The following is an 18,016-nucleotide window of genomic DNA, read 5'->3' as shown; positions in this document are numbered from 1 at the left end:
GCCAAGTCACCACTAAACCATGTCCCTCAGCACCAGATGTACATGCCTTTCAAGTGGTTGAATCATCATTAAGGTATTTGTCTGGGCAACCTGTCCCAGAACTTGACAACCCTTTCAGTGAAGAAATTGTTCCTAATGTCCAACCTAAACCTCCCCTGGTGCAACTTAAGGCTATTTCCTCTTGTTCTATCACTTGTTACATGGAAGAAAATACCAACTCCCACCTCACTGCAACCTCCTGTCAGGAAGCTGGAGAGACTGAGGTCATCTCCCTTCAGCCTCCTCTTCCTCAGGCTGAGGAATTAGATTCAAAACACACTGACAACTTTATAATTTGCAGCAACCTTGGCTATTGGCTTTTATCATAATCTATTACAAAGGAATAGATCTTGCTGCTGTACTGCTAATCAGAGAAACAAAATCTGATCTCTATAGCTTTATGGCAGTGTTTCGGTTTCACAATTCTACCCACAGGATTTCGAGGCCTTAAGAGGGCTTTCCAAAATATTCCATCAAAATAAACACTGACCCTTTACAGGTCTCAGAACACCACCACAAATATTTAAGAGCTGAGGTATCAGCATGTACTGACTGAGTATGAATCAAAGTCACCAAAGAGATGCATTCCTCAAGTTGTTCATGTCTAAGGTCCTGGTTTCTAGGAGAATCTCACTACACAGCTTCTTGCAGCAACTTCTTGAACAAGAGATTTTGCACTGCTGTGTCTCCACATGGGATGGCACACCATTGCCAGTGATGCAGCAACACATGGGTTGACAAAAGGTAACCATGCAAGACTGTTTTCTTAAAGATGCAATTGCTGAAACTCTGCAGCCACAGTGAAGCTCTCTTACAGTGACCAAGTTTCTTGGAGGACCAACATTTTCACTTGGTTTATTAGCAGTGCTCATCCAGCCTGCTTCTTCTTACAAACTCTACAAAAAGAAGATCCATAAAAATCTGCGTTTATACATTCCAGCAGATATTAAGTAACACACACAAGTGGCACAATGGATTGTAGAACAGAAAACAAGCTTAAAACCACATCTAGTTCTCCCTCATTTTCCCCTTTGGAAATGCATCTCCTTTTCTTAGCCAAAATCCACAGAGTCAGCATCCTATTACTATTTTTGTTCACCAGCTTTCAAAAAAAACCCAAGTCACTCCATATGTTTCTCTCTATTTATTGAGATTTCTTTGCACCTATGGGGCAAACCAGACCACAAAAACACAGGATCTGTTTAAAGTAGTGTTTCCCAAAGTACAGGCTATAATTCCAAACAGTATTACAGGACTTAGAAGTATCATTTGCAAGCCAAATGGAAATTCAGCTGTAGATACAAGGCTCATGAGCCCAAAACTGAAATTGGAAGCAGATTACCCGGCAAAGCACGTCTGAAAAGAGCTAGTTCAGAGACAGAAATCAAGCAATCGATTACAGCCAGCTGGCTGAAGAGATGACCTTTTGCCTTCAAGTTTTTATAGTCCACATTGCCATCCATAAGGGCACCTTGGCCATGATACTCAGTTGAAAACAGGGTAGTAGAGGGGTAGAACAGTAAGAAATTTTGCATCCCTCTCTTCTGCCAGTGTCTGAAGATACTTAAGGTCTGCTCCCTCTGTACTCTGCCCCAGCTAGGCCACATCTGGAGGGAATATTGTGTCCAGTTCTGTGTTCCCCAGATGGAGAGACAAGAAACTACTGAAGAGAGACCAGCAGAGGTTACAAAGATGAGGGGACCAGACCATCTCTCTGACAAAGAAATACCGAGAGACCTGGGGCTGTTTAAACTAGAGAAGAGAAGACAGATTCTCTTCAATGGTTATCAATATCTAAAGATATTTGGGGTCAGACATTTCAGTGCTGCCGAGCAACAGGACAAGGGGCATCAGGCACAAACTAGAACACAAGCAGCTTTATCTGAACAGGAACCAAACCAACCTTCCTGTGAAGGTGCCAGAGCTCTCAAACAGGCTGCCCAGGGAGGCTGTGTCGTTTCCGTCTCTGGAGAGACTGCAAACCCACCTGGATGTGACCCTGTGCCACCTGACCTGGGTGACTCTGCTTTAGCATGGGGGTTGGATAGATGATTTCCAGAGGTGTTCCAATCCCCACCGTTCTGTGATTCTGGGAAAGTACAATCTAGCTCCCTTTTATGTATGCCTTGCAGATAGCCAAATTCTTACCTCTTTGCCCAGCTAAAGATACTGCATGCACATTTTAGAAAATACAAAGCACCTCCCCTTGCTCCTGTCAACACTTTGCCATTATACCCACAAGAATACCTGTCAGTCTCCAACAGCTGTTCTACTTTCCTCCAACTGTCCTATCAAAAGCAGAGAAAAGAGCCCTAGCATTTGCTTCTATTATATAGAACTCCCTCAAGTGAGAGATGCCATCACTCTACCATCTTGAGCTGAGGCAGAAGATAAGAAAGACATACAGGAACAGTCACACCTCATCAGCCTGTTTCAATATCTTTGTCTACAAAACTCAGAAGTAAATCTTCTGGATCTGCTCATTATAATGGAACCAACCTGAAGACCACTAGAGAAACATTCCAAGTCTGGGCAAATCCCAAACAGAGTTTTGGCCAAGAACTAGGCTATGTTACAACCACTTGCAAAGTGAGACTTTTCAAATCCAGAGAATTTAATGTTTATGTTGAGTAACAGAATACTAGTTTTAGCTCTGAACTGAGCTCATGAGAGAGAAGAGCATGAGGCTGCTAAACTAAATGGGACACTATTCATGATTACCAAAACAAAGTTTGAGGTTGTGTTCAAAATGCCTCCCAAAAAAACTGGCTTTCAAAGAAAAGCTGATGCTCAGTTATTCTTCAGGGACATATTTTTCTACTGAAAAAGCAAAGATGAACTGATCCAAAGCAAAACTATGTTATCACCACAAGACCAATGTTCTACACTCAGTACTTCATGAAACAATTTATTAAGGCTTTTCTAGTACCCTAAACACAACCAGAACGTTTTTCATCCCAAGGCACTGTGCTGATTTGTACATAGACACAGCAAACATTTACGCTACTGAAGTTCTCTTCACAAGTACCAGTGGTGTGGCCTAGTACACCATTAGGGATTATACCACTCTTCTACATCCAAATCTCTTCACCATAGTTACTTGCAGTACCCAGAACATTTGTGTCCATTCCCATTCACCCAAAACTGACATTCCACCATTGCTGCAGGCAGTAGAGGTGAAACAACAGCATTGACAACAAGAACAATCAAAAAACAAGGCGTTTCATAAGCTGGAGAATCACCAAAGCGTGATTTCCTCTGAGTACATGTCATGCAGTTGGATTCCTCCTTTGTCTACTAACATGACAGCTCCAACTGAAGCTTTTCCTCAGAGGTGAGAATTGTAGTCACATGGATTCTCTGATGTTGAATGAGGCAGGGGCATCGGGGGGGCTCCATTATACAGACTCTCCTCAACATAGTTCAAACAGCACTGGGAGGCTTTGGAACAAAATTAACTCAATGACATACTTCATTTCCAGTTACAGACCACAACCTCATCTGTCACTACACCTTCAAGTAAATCCCTATGTATTCATCAGAGGCAGATGGAAAATGACTGGAACAGGGAGGTAACAGTGCCAGTAGAGTTGAGGATGCAGTGTTCTCCTGTGAGATGACTGCTTAGATGGCTGGGAACAGTAACTACCTCAGACAACTGACTTCATCTGTTTGGATCATCGCCACAAAACTGACTACCTTGTCCTGTCACTACCCAACATCTGCCCCGTAGAGTTTCAAAGAGGCATCCCAAGTACAAGCAGGTGTAGAGGCTATGAGCAGCTACCATGATCAATGCAAAAGAGGCATCTCATTCAGAACTTCTCTATGTTTCAAGTGGCTTTAAATTATGGCAAGATAAGCTGCATGTCTGGACTTCTGGGTTGCTCTAACACTTTTTAATTTTGACATCTGTCACACTCTGCATAGGACTGCACATCTAATAAAACTCTTCTTCAAAAATGAGCAACAGCATATGTACAACCTGGGAGAGGAAGAAGGTAGAAAACAGAAAGTTTAGATTATCCCTAAACAGACTTAGTAATGAATCTAAACGGGATGTTACCTTCATGTAAGTGAAAAAAAGACTGTTCAAAAATCACTTACACAGGCTTCAAGGATGAGTAAGGATGGTGGTGGATAGGGGAAGAAAGTCACTTTGTACATCTGATTTTAATGAATATGCTTGCTTTCTGAATATTAAAGAGCACCATACATGTTTATCTACCAGTATTTATTTTGGTTTAACTCAACTAAGTGTCTTGCTCTCTTGACTTATGCAGGACAAACTGATCCTTAGAACATTTCTCTAACTCTGCAGAGCACAAAACCCCATACTTCTACCACCTGACATATTGACAACAAATTTTGCCAGTTCACAAAACCAAGACAGCTGTTTTTTCTCAACTGTCATCTCTGCCCAAAACTTACACATTGGCCCATATTCTTTCTGGCTTGGGTCTGAATAGAGTTTGCAACTGGAATCAAGCCAGCCCCAAACCCAGTTCCTGCCTGCCTGCCTTCACTGACTACAAAATGCCCAGAGGAAAAAGAGCAAATCACTTTTGCCACAGAAATATCTGTCTACCCTTTAGCAGAGTGTTAATTCACAATTGTTCTTCTTATGCTGACAGACTTCCATTAGGTAAAATCTTAATATAAACCAGGCTCCTCCAAGGAGTGTAAGGTGCAAACTATCAATATATGATGCAAGGCCAATTCCTGAGTTGAATTTAAAGTCACGTTGCACATAATAAACTAGGAGGGTAGACCAAGCTTGACTTAGACCCTGCTAATCACTGAAACCTCATCTTTGCTTACAGAGGGACCTGTACTTTTTATTTTGTAGCCTTCCTTACATGGAAAGGTATTTGCTATATTATACCAACCCTGCATGATGGAAATTCAACACTTGCAATAAAACTAGATATACAGCACTCAAGTAATGCAGCTGAAAGTGTGATTGTGCAACCAAAGAGATAAGACAGGGCTGAGCCAGCAATGTAACAGTATTTTGTGCACAAAAATCAAGAGTTAAGGGTCTTTTGCTCTGACAGTAAACAGACTGTGAAAATACTGCAAAAAATGGCTTGCCTCAAAGCAAAAGGAGGAACATACTTAGAGCATTGGGGAAAGCTCTGTCAAAGTCTTTAAACAGGTTGTAAGGGCTCACTACCAAGAAGGGTTAAGAAATGCTTTTGAGGTTGCGGAAAGAAGTTTCAGTGCACATCTCTATAAAAATCAAGTCCATTGCAGTCTGTACCTAGCACCCTCAGCAAAACATCTTACAGAAGGAAAATGTCTCAGCACAGTCAGAAAGACCAAAGCATTGCCACTTCCACAGACATGGCCCACAGAAGCACATTCCTGTAACCTCCAGGAAAGCTCGCGCCGTCCCAACTGACTTGCCAGTGGTGCTTAAAAGCATCTCTCATGTCTCAAGCTTTTTATTAGTTCAGCGAAGACCAGCTAAAAACAAGAGATGAGTCAAAAACAGTGCAATAATTTTCTGTTGCCAAACTTCCTTCTCCAGATTAGCTCTGATGGAAGAAGTTACTCAGCTGCTAATGTCAACCAAAGCTGCCTTAAGATCAACTTCTTCTATTTGCCTAATGTGCTGGTAGTTTTTTGGCAAAACTCACCAAGGCACTGACAGCCCATTTGATTAAATCTTCTGGCAGAACACTCTCAGGAAGAAATCCTCCATCCCACTGCTGTTCTGCATGGCGGGGGTATAGAACCATAGAATCATCGAGTTGGAAAAGACCTCTAAGATCAGCAAGTCCGACTTTCTACCCAGCAGACCACCAGACAATGTCCTGAAGTGCCACATCTATTGGGTTTTTTTGGTTGGTTTTTTTTTTTTTTTTTAAAACATCTCCAAGGATGTTAAAAACTTAACCACCTCCCTAGGCAACCTGTATTTCTTGCAACAAGGCACTGTAACCTCCCTCACCACATCAGAGTTACGGAATAGGGCTTCTGCCCACAGCCTGTGACAAAAGACTCAACTGCCGAATTCAAAACTCACCCCTTGATGCACTGGGAAATTATTCCAAAAGACATTAAATTTCAAAAAGTAATGCAAAGTAGGTTTTACACATCAGTTAGTAGAAAGGTTAGGACAACTACAAGGTAATGAACCCTACCCAGCCTGAAAGATTCCTCTCCAGAGCCAAAAATGATTTTTGAATCAAAGTATTGAGTTTCACAGCTGTTTGCTCTCAGAGGTCAAGCATTGACTAGGAAGGCAAATTGGAAGCAGAGTGATATTTTGGTTTATTAGTCAATGTTCCATAAAAACACAATCACCTGGGAGATGCAGAACCCTGTACCAATGTGCAGGGAAGAAAGAACCATACCGCTCTTAGCATCTTTCAAGAGCTCTGTCTTTCCTGTGACAAGAGGACACAGACACACTGCTCCTGTTTCAAAGGCTATGACCAAACCATACTAAATCAGACATCAACAATCAAAATAAAGTCACGCTGTTGCACATGAAGAAGTACAGCTGTGCTTATATCAGAGTTTCAGCCCATTAACTTCTGTGTCTAGACTAAACACTTCTTTCACTCTTCCTACAGACACGTGCAAGACAGTTTGCACATTTGGTCTCCAGTTTATTTGCAATACACAAGAGAAGATTTAAGCTGTTCTATGCTTCGATTTGTTTAGTTTACTTTCATACAATGACTAATTGTCTCCACTGTATTCATCCAAGACATTTACATGCCTTAAGAGTATACACCCACCTGTTTGTTAAGGCACTACTAAGCCATCCTGTTCAATGGATAAAATTGTTTTATGAACTTACTGGATTCTAAAATAAAGGTAACAAATATTTGAGGGTGAAAAGTCATGTGAAAGCCTACTAAATGCATCACTACAGCTGAATATGAAGTTTGCCTTTGAAAAGTGTTTATCAGTTAGAGATAAAGACCATACCAACGCTTCTTCATCCTCAATTCCTTGAATGCAGAGAGGAAAAAAGGAGAATTTTGCAACAAGGATGAGTTAACATTACAATACTCATGAGAAGACCATAATGCCTCTTGGCCTTCTCTTTTAACCTTACTAAGTGCCACCTATCTGATAACTTTTCCTACCTGTCCCCATTCCTTTGGGGATGCAGCACAGTAAACACATTTTCACTTAGCATTTGCCTCGCTACGCAACTTGTTGCTTTCATCCATTTAATACAGTTCATTGCCACACAATAATGTAGCTGTATCATAGTTAATATAAACAGTAAGTGTGACAGATGAATATTAGGTCTTTATTGCCAAATACTTCATAAGGGCACACGTGTGGCTTTCATACTATCCCCTAGCACAGAAAACCTTCTGCTCCATTAGATTAGGAATGGCCCCAAATCTTGCAGCCTTTCATTACTTAAGAGGGGCCAATAAGAAAGATGAAAACATCTCTATAGCAGGGCCTGTTGTGACAAAACAAGGGGTGCCAGTTTTAAACTAGAAGAGGCAATTTAAACTACATAGAATAAAGAATCTTTTTACAATGAGGGTGGTGAAACACTGGCCCAGGTGGCAAGAGTCTCATCCAGGCAAACATTCTGGGTCAGATCATTTGTGGCTCTGAGCAACCCATTCTAGCCAAGGATGCCCCTGCTGACTGCAGTGGGGTGTGAACTAGATGACCTTTAAAGGTCTCTTCCAACCTAAAGCATTCTATGATTCTACTTCATGCTCCTTAGAGCACACTAGTTTTATCCCCAGTGACATCAAGACACAGTGAGTCCCAGTCCATTACTAAAGATATTGATAAATGGGAAAAAAACCTCACCTGAAGTGAGGTTCCAGAAGCACAAAACAGAGCTTGCTTACTTTCCCTCCCCACAGGATAAACAAATTGGTATTGACAGAAGCATGCCTAATAGGTCCTTCAGCAATAGGCACCTTGCATTGTGCCTAATCAAATCAAGCTAATCTCCAAACCACTTTGCTTTTAATACAACACACTCTTCAACACTGTAGATGTTGTCTGTATCCATTTTCACAACTGCTGTTTACAGTATCTTTTGTCCATATGACATTTCTGTTGTGATACAGAGGAATGCTTTTAGCTGAATGGTTCTTTCTTCACAACAACCTAGTAATTAACTGATGCTACTATGACACTGCATGCATGTTTCTGACTGACCTGCACAGGGTTTCACATAGCTAGCAAGCATTGTCTTTTTGTAACTTAAGCTCTGCTAAGTCAAACCAACAAGTGCTCTCTGTGGGAAGGGTAATAGAAAGAGCTTTATTCTGCAGAGTCAGTCAAACCTCAAGGAAGGTTACTGCTGAACTCCCAGCACCATGATACCTATTTGGACACTAAGGAAATCCCACATACAGCTTACTGACTGCTGCCCTTCCCCTCTGCCAATCTTTGTTTGCTTTGAAATCACATAGCCAGAAGTGCACCCTTTATACAATCATCAGCAGTGCATAAAGACTCAGTGAGAGAGTTATTTGCAGAGCAGGTCATATCACAAGTTTGAATTATAGAACCATTCAGGTTGGAAAAGTCCAACAAGGTCACTGACTTCAACTGATAACCCAGCACTGCCAAGTTTACCACTAAACCATGTCCTAAAGTTCCACATTGACACCATTTTTAAAAAACACTTCTAGGAATGGCAATTCCACCACTTCCCTAGGCAGGTTGTTCCAGGGCTTGACAACCCTTTCAGTGAAGAAATTGCTTCCAATGTCCAACCTAAACCTCCCTTGGTGCATCTTGAGGTCATTTCCTCTCACCCTGTCATTAGTTACCTGGGAAAAAAGACCAACACCCACCTCACTACAACCTCCATTAAAGTAATCGTTGCAAGCGAGAAGATCTCCCCTCAGCCTCCTTTTCTCCAGGCTGAACAACCCCAGTTCCCTCAGCCTCTCCTCAAAAGACTTGTCCTCTAAACCCTTCACCAACTTCATTGTCTTCTCCAGACACACTCCAGCACCTCAATGAACTTCTTGGAGCATCTGGCCCAAAACCAAACCTCGTACTTGAGGTGTGGACACAACAGTGCTGAGTACAGGAGTCGCTTTTCTAGTCCTGCTGGTCAGACTATTTCTGATCCACACCAGGATACTATTTGCCTTCTTGGCCACCTGGACACATGCTGGCTAACACTCAGCATGCTGTCAATAAACATACCCAGGTCCTTTTCCAACAGGCAGCTCATCACAAAAGGAGTCATCACAGAAGGGGCACATATGGTCAAAAAGAGAGGATTCAGAGTGGTGTACTACAGCTGAAGAGCTGGGACAGAACTGCTCCACCTATTCACCAACCCCCAGCATACTAAAGGAAGCCTCAAGTGCTCTTGACTGCGCTATTTGCTTAATATGCGGACCAAGACCTATTCTAGGCTACCAAGTAATATGATTAATAGAGTGTGTTGTATAATGCATTAAGACCAAAAGCAGATCATTCATTTCAGAAGGAGGACTATTTGAAGTTCATCACAAACATGCAAACTATATGATACAAGGAAGAATTTCTATTTTTTTACAGTAATGGTGGTGAAACACTGGCCCAGGCTGGCCAAAGAGGTGGTAAATGCCCCATCCCAGGCATGATTCCAGGTCAGGTCAGATGTAGCTCTGAGCAAACTGATCTAGTTGCAGACATCCCTGGTCACTGGGCCCAGGGGTGGGGCGTGGACTAGATGACCTTTAAAGATCCCTCCAACCCAAACTATTTTATCATTATTATTTAGTTGTTATTCTATGTTACTTGCAGTTCGCCAGAGAAGTTACAAATTGATCTTCCAAAGTATGTGAATGATGAATCAAAACCCAGCACTAACCTGCATAAAGCTACATTAGATGTTTTAAAACTTATGAGAGAAAGGTAAGGGAGGCATAGAATTCCTAGCTGCATCTTGTCATCAGGGAAACAAGTAATCTAAAAGAAAAGCAGGACCCCTTCAACAGACTACTGGCATATGTAGATGATGCAAATGAAAAATGCAAGGCCACCACTTAGTGATGTATTTGGAAAACAAGCAAAACAAAGAAGCTTTGCCTTACAAATCTTTCTGGAAGTGTGCACGCTCTCTTACGTCAGCATCCCCATTCCTGTCCCTCAAGGTTTAAGCTTGTGACAAGTCACATGTAAGCTTTTCAGTGCTGACCTTGGGAAAGAGTGAGAATAAACGTAAGAATATATTTGTTGGTAAAAGGAAAAGCATCCTCAATGCAAATGAGATTGTGGTATCAAACAGTACAAATGGAACAAGATTTGACAGCACAAAGTGAAGCTAGAAACCAACTACAGCTTCTGGTTCAAACTGGGAGCTCAGACTGAATCCACCTCTATGTAACTTGCTGATCACAGGACAAATAAGCCACAAGTATAATAGTGCAGAATAACCAAAGACAACTGTAGATGACATCATAAGAAGCACTTCTACTAAACATGAAGACTGCAACTGTACAACATGCTAGAGGAGTATCCTTTGGAAGGCTTCATTCCCATACTCATCACACATACTCAAGACAAATTCAGAACCAAAACATGTGCAGACAATCCCAAAAAGAAAAATGACACAATGGCTGGTTCAGTCTACCTAAACAGCTGCTGCCTACAGGCACTCCTATAGTACTTCACAAACAGTTGCAAAAGTTCTCTGCTGGGACTCTGAACTAATAAATCTACCTTCAGCAAAGTACATTGGCTAAGGCTCAGCATCACACTACACTCACACAGCTTCTTATTTACTTAGAGTGCAGGAAAAGAAGGTTGCATCTCCTCAAAGTATCAAGCTGATATGTGCTGTCATTACTGAGGAGTAAGGGCAAGTGATTTAGAGAACAGCATTAGCTGCATAATAAATGAGTATATACCAGTCATAATTTAGTTTGAACTGGATAATAAAAAGTTCCTGACTTCTTTAGGAAAAATCTGTTCTCGAGCAACCTTGTAATCACAGATGAAAAACAGCCTGCTGTTAAAGATGGAGCATGAAATAGCTTAAGCAAGATGCTGCTTTCAGCAACAAAACACTACTCTTAATAACCTAGAAAGTAATTTCTAGGTTTATATGCATATTTCAAAGTAGAACCAAGTGGGCTTTCATGGAATCTACTCATCTATCAATTGCAGCTGAACACTGAAAACTATCCATCCCTAATTCTCCCAAGATAGGAAAGGAGCAGCCATTTGGTTCTATGCAAGAAGTGCATCAGTCAAAGGCCGCAAAGTCTTAAATTTCTCAGCCTTGTTTACTCAGAGTAAGCAGTCTGGTTTTCACATTTTAAGAAAAAAAGTCTTCCACTTGTACATGTGTGACCTGCTCCCTGCACATACTAAGGGGATTACAGTTTAACTTCAAGAACACACTCAGTGTCCCTCTTGTAACAAGCAGTAAACATGCAGAAATTTGATGCTCTGATTTGCTTCAGCAAATATAGATTTTTAGCTTCTAGTGTTTGAAGTTTCTTCTCTCCAAATCACAGTATCAAGATGCTGTGAATAAAGCCTACAGCCAAATACAAATCTGCACTTTGAGAAAGTCAAAAATACTCCCAAGGAATAGGATAGTTGCAGAGAACCAGTTTGGATATGCCTTCTCTTCCATAGCTACATGAAGTGAAACCTTTGCTCTATCCAGCCACACACAAACTTCCACCAAATAAAATCTATGAATATTTCCTCAAACATAACCCTTTCTACTAATTTTTCTGGATTGCAGGTAAAGTTCAATTCAGACACAATACTTATGGTATTTGATTAATCTTCTTGCAAGCTCTGAATTGGTACTGTTGACATTCTCAATATGTCATAAACTAAGTATAGGACATAAAAAGCCGCTCAAGAAGCCAGCCTTACAGCTATGTCTGCTGAAGCAAATGATTCTCAGAGAGAATCATGACCTTGAACATATCTAATGGGTGGCTACCATGGTTTGGTGTAGATGCTCCTTAAAATGAAGCCTAAACTACATTTTTAGATAAGGCTCAAAGGCAGAATCCGAGTCATCTGAACAATTTCAGCAGTACATCTACACCATACAGAATCACAGAGTAGCACAGAAAATTACAGGATTCTTAGACAGAGCTTCAGCTTGATATCAAACAGCAAATCCGTATAAGTAAAACAGTTTAATGCCATAGCCAGGGTGACCCTTCCTGTCTTTGGTCCCTAAAAGAATCCAACAGCTATAAGGGACAAGAACAGCTACCATAATGCATCTGCACTGTCAACACTACTGGAAAACTGCACCAGCTTCTCCTTGAAGTGCACAGCAAAAGATTAGCAAGAATTATATGAAAAACCAAAGAATTAAGTAAAAAATTGGAAACGTGCTCAGAAGTAGGAAACAGGTCAGGCATTTTTAACTCAAAGAGGTACTGGTTAAGGAGAAACTTTGATCCACCAGAAAAACTCTGCATAAGCAACAAGACTCAAAACCTGGAGGTTCCTTCAGATTAACACAAACCCCCTACGCTTCAATTTGAAATTTCTGTGTTTGTTCAAGCACATCCAACCATCCACATTAAACAAAGCTCAAGTTCACAGCTCCTGGTGGCTTCTTCGCACACTGTAGCACCCAAGTTAACAGATTCATTCATTTGAATGGTTGACTCTGGAAAATTTATTCATGAAGTGCTGACAGAGATTTTTAAAGTGAGCACTGTAACAACACTGAGCAACAGCCCTTAAGAGTTTTGTCTAGTTCAATTAAACGCTGTGCCCCCTCCTAATGAGCAGCTAACAGATGTCTTTGGTTAGCAAGAAATATTATACGCACCTATTAGAAACCCCAAACTCCTCAGAATTGGTGACAATACATTACACTGAAAGAACCTAACATCAGGTAGAAAATTATTTCACTGCTACACTACCATTGACTTGCTCTCTTTGGTATTCCTCCTTCAGTTTACATCATTTTAGTCAAGTGACTTTTCAACATCATTAAATATTGGGCAAGTTCACCAAGACACATTCAGATAGTCCCAAAGGAAGAGAGCATTAACAGCACCAGGCCACTAACATCTGCCTTCAGCAAAACCCACCCCACACTGCCGGGACCAAGCACCCTGCACACAAGACAAAGCCACGCTGGCGTAAATTTTGTTACGCCAGAATAAATTATTCACAGTGCAACTCAAACTTGAGAGGGAAAAGGGGTACTTGGAGGAAGCAGAAAGAACATCCACCTCAAAAGGTTAATTTTTGCTTTCTCTAGTACAGTTCTTAACTGGAAGTTGCTCTGTAGTGCTAACTGGACACCAGTCAAATGAAGGTTACTGAAAATGTACTAATATCCTGACACTCTGCTCACACTGGTTACTGTATTTGGTATCTCCTTCAAAACTCTGCCTCAGACCCCATGTTTCAAGGAATATGTAATAGGCTACTACTTACTTAGGACTTCAAAAAAAGCTTGTTTCACACCTCAAAATTAGAGTATGAATATGTCTGCTTCCCCAAGAAATCTGTAGCCTTTTGTGAGCAGATGATGTCAGGAGCAGATGCACACAATCAGATTCCACAAGCAGATTCACAATCAGCAGATGATCTCTTTACCAGCCATCTTGACCTGTCTGGCTTGATTTACATAAACTGTTTTTATCCACTACAACATTGATTATGTAAACCTCAGCAAAATCTTAGCCAAACATGCACTGTCACATCACTGACAGAAAATACATAAGGGTTTACTGGGAGGAGGTTATTGGAAATTTACCTGCTGCAACAACTGACTTCAGATGCCTCAGGCTTTACCCTCTGATCACACTAACATACAGACAAGCAATCCCAACTATTTCAAGACAACACAGGAACATGTTCTGGTGAGAGAGCTACCCACTGCCAAAAGAATACCTTCTTAAGGGTCAAGTACACAACAACCCTACTTAAATACTGCTAAGAAGAGTAAGAGCAAAAGATAAAGGGAAATATTATCATCTTAAAACCAGACTCCCAGCAGTTTGCCAGGTACACCGATTCCTTTGTTCACCAGCCTTTTCACCACCTAATTTAAAAGTCTCACAGCTCAGGACAGAAGTTATTCATCAACATCAGCATCAATGCTTCTTCGCACACACACCCCCCCCCCCTTAAAACCACACAGTATCTCAAAACCACTAGGGCTTGTTGATTTTGCTAATTTAAATCTAGCTGTGAGGTCACTCTATCAATTTTAATCAAGCAGTTGCAACAAAAGCTGCAATGCTATGCTTCTGTTGGTCCACAGGTCTGTTTCATGGAAGGAGAAAAGCAGATTTACATGCCTTATTTAAATAGAACTCCAGATTACAAGATTTTAATATAAAATAGCTATTAAGAAATATTTTTTTTTTAGAATACTGAACAGATGCCTAAGCTGTTCCAACAGTTCCTAGTCACAAATGTTGAGTCACCAATGAAAGAGAGATACATGTTTGTATTATTTATGGCACTACATACAACATTTAAGACATCTCTGACAGGAAATGCAGTAATCAACTCCTGAAATGTCAAATGGTTCTTAAAACCCCCAATCTTCAGTCCAAAAAGGGAAAAACCTAATTACTGAAGTCAAGGCATTTCCTGGACTGTTTCCACCACATCTACCTATTCCTACATCACATCCACCAAGCGCATTGTGTCAGCAAACCGTGACAGCCAAGGCCCCATTGTTTCAGTGCAGCCTAGAGATATACTGACCAGAAAGATCCTGTCCCTCTGCAGACCTCTTCCTCTTGATTCTACTGCAAGGGCTGTTTGCTTTTTTAGTACATGTAACACCCCAAAACTACAACCTCAGTAGTTTTAGAGAACAGCTGATCCTCAAATAAAACCAAACCTCAGTCCTATATAATTTATTTAAATGTTATTGACATGTTTCAAACATACAGCAGTGAAGATCAGGACCTCTGGCAGAACTGATAAGCTGAGATCAATGCCTTCCCATATTAAAGCAAAAGCACACCAGGCTTTGCTAGGTTAAGATCAGAGCCAAAACATTTCATACTTCTGTACTTTCAACTGCTGCTAAAAATAGGAAAGCAACAGAAAGGAAAACGCTTCCAGCTGTGCACAAAAAGCCTCTGCAGCACAACATCAATTTATGCACTCTAATTAAATTAAAGATTCAACATCATACTACGACTTCATTGTCAGAGACAGTGTTGCACAGCTGAGGTTACCCTCCATTTCCACAATGGAAACAGCAAGAAGGTTTCTTTATTAAATTTAGTTTGATATGGATATTTCTCCTGAATCAAGTTAACTCGGCTTAAATTCAAGATTTTCAAATACCAGCTCTGGTAATAGCTCTATTTTATTCCATAGTAACCATATCTTGACCTAGTCTCGTGATAAGAAACATTTAGCAGCCCTCAAGGAAAAAAGATATATCATTGGACACAGAAGTACCCAGTCTTAGCTGCTCTTTTTATCAGCTCCCAGAGATTCAAACAGTTATTCTGCAGGGCTGAACACACTCCTTGAAGAGATGACTTGACCCAAAACAAATAACAACAACAAAAAATAATCCGTAACAAACCAGCATAAGGTTTTTTTACGACCCTGCAGCAAATATGTAATAGATTCTGAGGGGGGAGTGGAACTGAAGAGCGCAGCAAGGCTGTAACTGTTCTGCTTCATGGCTGGCTGAAAACCGCTCTATTGTGTTTATTACTAAAATCTATACCGTTAACTATGTTTCTGCGTATTAAACTAGCAAAATTAAGCATCTCTTCTAAGGTTCACAAGGGCTCTCGGCAAGCGCGGCTTAGACGCTTCTCCCTCATCTGCTTCCACGGCGTTCAGCAGAAAGGCTTCGAGCTCTAACAGCAGGGCAAGAACATAATACCAAGCGGATTACTTTAAGATCCGTATCAAGCTGGGAAAATAAACATTTCCACTACGAATCGGAATACAAGTGTTTCACCCTCCTCCTCCCCCACTCCTTAATTCCAAAGTCATCTTCCCTGCAATCTGCAAGGAGGACGCCGGCAGACAGGGACTGAGGGGAGAGCCCAGCGAGCGGCGGCGACTGAGAGGAGGAAAGGGCTGGGGTCTCCCCACACCCTCTCTGGCCAACTCCGCACACCCTCATCCCCCCACCCCACTCAAAGTTTCTTTCCAGCCCGCAGGCCCCGCAGCCGCAGTGCCCGGCAGCCCCCACATGCCCCCACCCCGAGCCACCGGAGCCACAGCGGGATGCGGGCCAAGGGCCGAGTCGCTTTCTCGCCGCCGCGAAAGTTGCTGCCGGCGGCAGGGACCAGCGGCCGTCCTCACAGCGGTGGGACCCCAAGGGCCGCGGCAAAGCGAGAAGCGCTGCTTCAGCCGGCGCAGAGAGGAAACGGCCGCCGCTTCCCTCGCCTCAGGACGGGTCCCCGACGCGTCCCCCCTCCTCCCCACAACCTCGTCGCCCCTTCACAGTGCTCACCCCAGCACCACCAGCTCCCCGTACTTGACGGGCTCCTTGTTGGGCGCGCAGTGCTCCTCCTGGCTGGGGGAAAACATGGGGCCGCCGCCAAAGTCACCTCGGCCGCTAAAGAGTCCCCCCCACATCCGCCGCGGGGCGGGGAGCCAGTCCCCACAGGGCTCCGCGATGCGCCCCGCACTGAGCCGCCGGCCGCCCGACAACGGCCACTACACCAGGGGCTGGGGGGGCGAGGGGAGGAGCGCCGCGCGGCACCTACCAACTCCCTCCGGCAGGGGGTTGTGCGGAGCATAACGCTGCCCTCCTCCCGCTGCCTGGACACGCGTGGCCCCACCCGCCCCGCTCCCATTCACCGCCTGCGGTGGGGGTGCGCCCGCGGAGGTGGAGCTCGGCACCACTGCTCTCCGCCCCTTGCATCTCACCTTGCACCCCCATCACGGCCCGCAGTGGTACGGCCTCGGTGTGTTATGTAAACATAGAGTAAAAGGGACGGGGCAGCTCTTAAACGGACCGCGCTCCCGTGGGCGCAGCGGCGGAGGTTTTGGGGCTGAGGGTTCTCGACCGTGGAGACAGTGCGGGGAGAATCTTCTAGGCTACCTGCACGAGGGTCGTCCTGGTCCTAGATCACCTGGATCTACAGCTAGACCACCGTGCAGAGTTCTAGATTACCTTGTGCCCCCCTATGTCTAGATCCGGGGGGGGGGGGGGAGGGAGGATGGGTCTTCAGCCCATTTTCAGACCCACAGCTGCCTAGAGGCCTGGTTCTAGATCACGTGGAGGTCTCAGTTGCTTCCTGTCTGAGTTGGGGGTTCTAGATCACCTCCTGCCCCCAGGTAGTGTCCAGATCCTAGGGGTTTCATCAGACCCACAGCTGTCTGCAGGCTTGGTTGTAGATCACCTGAGCTTCTGTGTCATTTCATCTCTCACCCTGGAATTCTAGATCACATCAGGGTTCTGTGTAATTTCCAAAGGCTGCAGACCGTCACCTGCAGCTGGGATGGGCTCTAGCCCACACCTTTCTATAGCTTTAGATCACCAGCATGCAAAAGAAAAAAAGAACCTTAAACTTTCCACTTTCTTGAACTGAGAGCATTGAGGATGTTCACCCTGGAGAAGAAAAGGTTTCAGGGAGACTTTCTTGTGGCCTTTCAGTACTTAAAGGGTTTGTAAGAAAGATAGGGACAGAATTTTTAGCAGGGCCTTTTGTGACAGTACAAGGGGTGATGGTTTTAAACTAAAAGAGGGGAGAATCAGAGTAGGTAGAAGGAAGACATCTTTCATGCTGAGGGTGGTTGCCCAGAGAGGTGGTAGGTGCCCCATTCCTGGAAACATTCTAAGCCAGGTTGTTTGGGGCTCTGAGCAACCTGATCTAGTCAAAGATATCTCTGCTGACTGGAGGGGCATTGGGCTAGATGACCTTTGAAGGTTCATTCCAACCCAAACTGTTCAATGTTTCTATGGTTCTATGATTTCCAAGGACTTTCCTTCCAGCCTGCCACTGCTTCAGAGCTTCACTCAGAGCTTAATTTCCTTTCTCTTTGGTACCAAACACAAGAAAAACTAACAAAGATTAGCTCAACATCG

At 43.1% G+C, this 18,016-nt stretch overlaps 1 protein-coding gene across 2 annotated transcripts in view; it reads right to left on the bottom strand.

Moving 5' to 3' along the window:
• PELI2 (pellino E3 ubiquitin protein ligase family member 2) overlaps positions 1-16,644 on the bottom strand; it is a 79,790-nt gene extending 63,146 nt beyond the window's left edge. For both annotated transcript variants that reach the window (XM_054161687.1, XM_054161688.1), the window contains exon 1: positions 16,436-16,644. In XM_054161687.1, coding sequence (XP_054017662.1) covers positions 16,436-16,560 — 125 coding nt within the window. In that variant the 5' untranslated portion in view covers positions 16,561-16,644. The remainder of the gene's footprint in view (positions 1-16,435) is intronic.
• Between the last annotated feature and the right edge of the window lie 1,372 nt (positions 16,645-18,016).

Source organism: Dryobates pubescens, chromosome 5 (genome assembly GCF_014839835.1).
Source record: "Dryobates pubescens isolate bDryPub1 chromosome 5, bDryPub1.pri, whole genome shotgun sequence".
Taxonomy (NCBI): domain Eukaryota; kingdom Metazoa; phylum Chordata; class Aves; order Piciformes; family Picidae; genus Dryobates; species Dryobates pubescens.
This window is presented reverse-complemented; position numbering and strand designations above follow the sequence as displayed.